Source organism: Tupaia chinensis, unplaced genomic scaffold (genome assembly GCF_000334495.1).
Source record: "Tupaia chinensis unplaced genomic scaffold, TupChi_1.0 Scaffold000275_1, whole genome shotgun sequence".
Taxonomy (NCBI): Eukaryota; Metazoa; Chordata; class Mammalia; order Scandentia; family Tupaiidae; genus Tupaia; species Tupaia belangeri.
Genome location: NW_006159757.1, coordinates 7,028,243 through 7,031,261, shown reverse-complemented (window position 1 = coordinate 7,031,261; position 3,019 = coordinate 7,028,243). Strand labels below are relative to the sequence as shown.

Sequence of the window (3,019 nt, the reverse complement as noted above, 5' to 3'; positions counted from 1 at the left end):
CGCACGCGCCCTACAGTGAAAATCTCTCAAAAAAAAAAAAAATGAGAGAAGTGGAGCAGATGGTGGTGCAGAGGTAAAACATGGTGCTCTGTGAGGCTGACTCACACGGCAAGTTTAGGTTCACATCTAGAGTCCTCTTTGAGTATGCAGAGCACAAGAACACCCAAACATCAGTGGGAACACCAGGCTTTCTCTAAGGCTGGCTAAGGCTGGGGGTGGATCGTGGCATTGAGACTTTGTCCACAGAGCTCGTTCTCTGTCTTGCTCACAAAAGAAAGAAATAGACATAAAGAAAAAGAAAACTGAGAAAGAAACCCCTACTCCCCTGAACCTTACCTCGGTCCCCTCAGGCCTGGCAGGTGGGCCCTTCTCCCCCTCCTCTGCAGAGGAGGCAGCTGGTGCTCTGCGGCCTCTCCGTGTCCTGTCGACGGAGGGCCGATGCACAGGCTCCAAGCTGCTCCTCAGAGTGATGGTTCTCCGGGGTCTGGCCGAGGGCACTTCTGCAGATGAGGTATCTGTCTGGTCATCCCGGAGTTCAGAGCCAGTCTCCTCACTTGCAGTGTCATCATCCATGGCATCTACATCCTCCTCTTCACTTTCCTAGGAAGAGGAAATGCGCTTAAAAGGTGTAAATGGCAAGAGACAGTAGACCTGCAGGGTGACTTGCAACAGTGGCCACATGGCTAGCTCCAGTCCTAGCTCATTTACTCCCCATGTGGCGCCATGTAAACTCTTCAGCGATGCTGGTCCCATAAGAACCTGAAGACTGATCCATAGTGTCAGAGATGGCCCTGCAACCCTCTCCGAGCTAAAGTAGCCAAGCATGCTAAATCTGTTTCCAACACATAAAGAGGAGGCTGCTGCTTATTTCATGCTTCTAACGATTCTGCAGCAAACTTCAGCTGCAGCCTCTGCTATAAAGCAGTTATGTCCGCCAGCAGGAGCCACATGTCAGAAGGTGCTTTTGAGCAGAACATACCTCCCCAGAGCCTGCTGCAAAGTCCACAGCAGAAGATCTCCGTTTCTTTTGCACAAAAATGGATTTTCGTCGTTTCCTTCGTCTGGCTGGTTTGGGGTGACCACTTTCAATGTTGCTTTCCCCAATTGGTGGCTTAATAATCTTCTTTCTCTTTCCATAATAATAAGCTACAAAAAGAAAGATGATTAAACATTTTTTCACACTGTACACACATACATACACATGCATAAATACAGAGAGTGAGTGTAGAAGACAGATGGAGAGGAGAAAGGTGAAAAGGAGAGAAAGGGGGAGAGAGAGAGACCATTCTTTCATTTGGGACAATAAAATCTTGGTATTTCATTTATACCTCAGGAAATAATTCTAAGAAAACAGTTCCACAAAGCAGAAGCATTTCTCCAATACTTCATGTTTAGAAGGTTTAAATCCAAGAAAAGGGAAAAAAGAATCAAATATAGCCAAAGAACCTTCATGCATGGATTAGATGGATTGAGCCAAAGGAAAATAGCAAAATGTTCAGCTTCCAGTTCCCAGTGTCCACCTGCTTCCTCACTGGGCAGTGAGCTCAACTTCAGTACATCCTCACAGGGCTCTACCACTAGTTTAATTATATAGGCACATCACCTAACATTTCTGAACCTCAGTTTTCTTATCTTCAATATGAGACCTTCGGGACTACCTTCAGGACTAACTAGCGTAGGTTTTCATCAGGTCTAAAATTCTCTATTTTCTGTACCTCTCACTTGCATTTAGTCCGTAAGGATGGCACTCATCAAAACTGCTGAGAACCCCCCAAATCACAAGCACTGAACCTGCTCTGGGAAGCCCTGTTTACTCTCTTTGACCTCTCAAGAGGGAAGGCTGCAGGAGAGCTTGGAATGATGTCCTATGTCTGTTTCTACTGGGACCATGTTCCTTGAGGAGTATGAACACACTGCTATGGAATGCACAGTGCTTCAGGGTTATCTCTAGGTACAGGCAGAAATGAATAAGCATCTAACCTCTAAAATCTTTAGCAGGCCTGGCAAAGCTGGTAAGGTCTGGTTTTTAGATGCAGGATGCTGGAGATCAGAACTGGTGTTACTGAATCCACCACCAAAGACCAGTACATTTTCAAAGCCCAGAATTAGACCAGGTGACCCCTGCTCTTACTGCTTTTGATTCTACCAAAACATGATTTTGTAATCCTTCCACTAGAGTTTTCATTCTATCTGAGTAATATTCATTTTAAGTTAACCCAAAAGACTTCAGGATTCTGAAGTTTTATAGTACCAGCTCCAGAAAAATCATTATAAATTCATTTCAGTTGTGTTTGGCTTTAACTGTAGTAATCTGTTCCTTTCCTCCTATCCTCCCTGACCTGGAAACACAAAGAAGCCTAATTTTAAGATCAACATTCTAGGCCAAGATTGGCCCATGAACAAGCAGCTGTTACCAGTGAATCCCTACCCTGACCAAAGGTAAGGTAATGTGGAAGTGTGCTCTTCAGAAAGCAGAGTGATGTGCCTTGCAAACATGCCTGCTTGAAAGACCACGTGTGCAGACTGAACAGGGCCCAACATAATAGAAAGCATAACTGACCTTTAGTAGGAATGGGAATGGGAAGTGGATTTTTAAAATATATGTGTACATACATTGAGAGAGAGATCGAACAGAAGGAGTCACCTAGAGAATGTTTCAGCTACGTTCAGGTTCCTGGTTCCAACATACATGTTAACAAAACCACATGTAGTTGACCTCACAGAGCACCGAACACATGGTCCATGTCCTCAGAATGCCCAGAAATTGGCCAGGCATGGGCTGGCAAAGCCAACTTCAAATCATAGTTCCTAATTCAAAGGGTCCAAGAGGGAGGTGTCTAGGAATGGCTACCAAGGGTGGGGATGGGTCCTCAGAATGGAAAGGGTTGGGGGCAGAGCTTGAGAAAAACCTTTCAACCAAGGCAGAAATCACTGAATGTTATGGGGAATGGAAAAGTCAAGAGATAAATGTAGGGAACGTGGTAACAGCTTTGAGTTGCACATCCTGGTGGAAAGGCAA

At 45.1% G+C, this 3,019-nt stretch overlaps 1 protein-coding gene across 5 annotated transcripts in view; it reads right to left on the bottom strand.

The window, feature by feature from the left end:
* SFMBT2 (Scm like with four mbt domains 2) overlaps nt 1–3,019 on the bottom strand; it is a 264,272-nt gene that overhangs the window by 22,024 nt on the left and 239,229 nt on the right. For all 5 annotated transcript variants that reach the window (XM_006150049.3, XM_027772467.1, XM_014588412.2 and 2 more), the window contains 2 exons: nt 980–1,146; nt 337–600 (listed from right to left, as the gene is read on the bottom strand). In XM_006150049.3, coding sequence (XP_006150111.1) covers nt 337–600; nt 980–1,146 — 431 coding nt within the window. The remainder of the gene's footprint in view (nt 1–336; nt 601–979; nt 1,147–3,019) is intronic.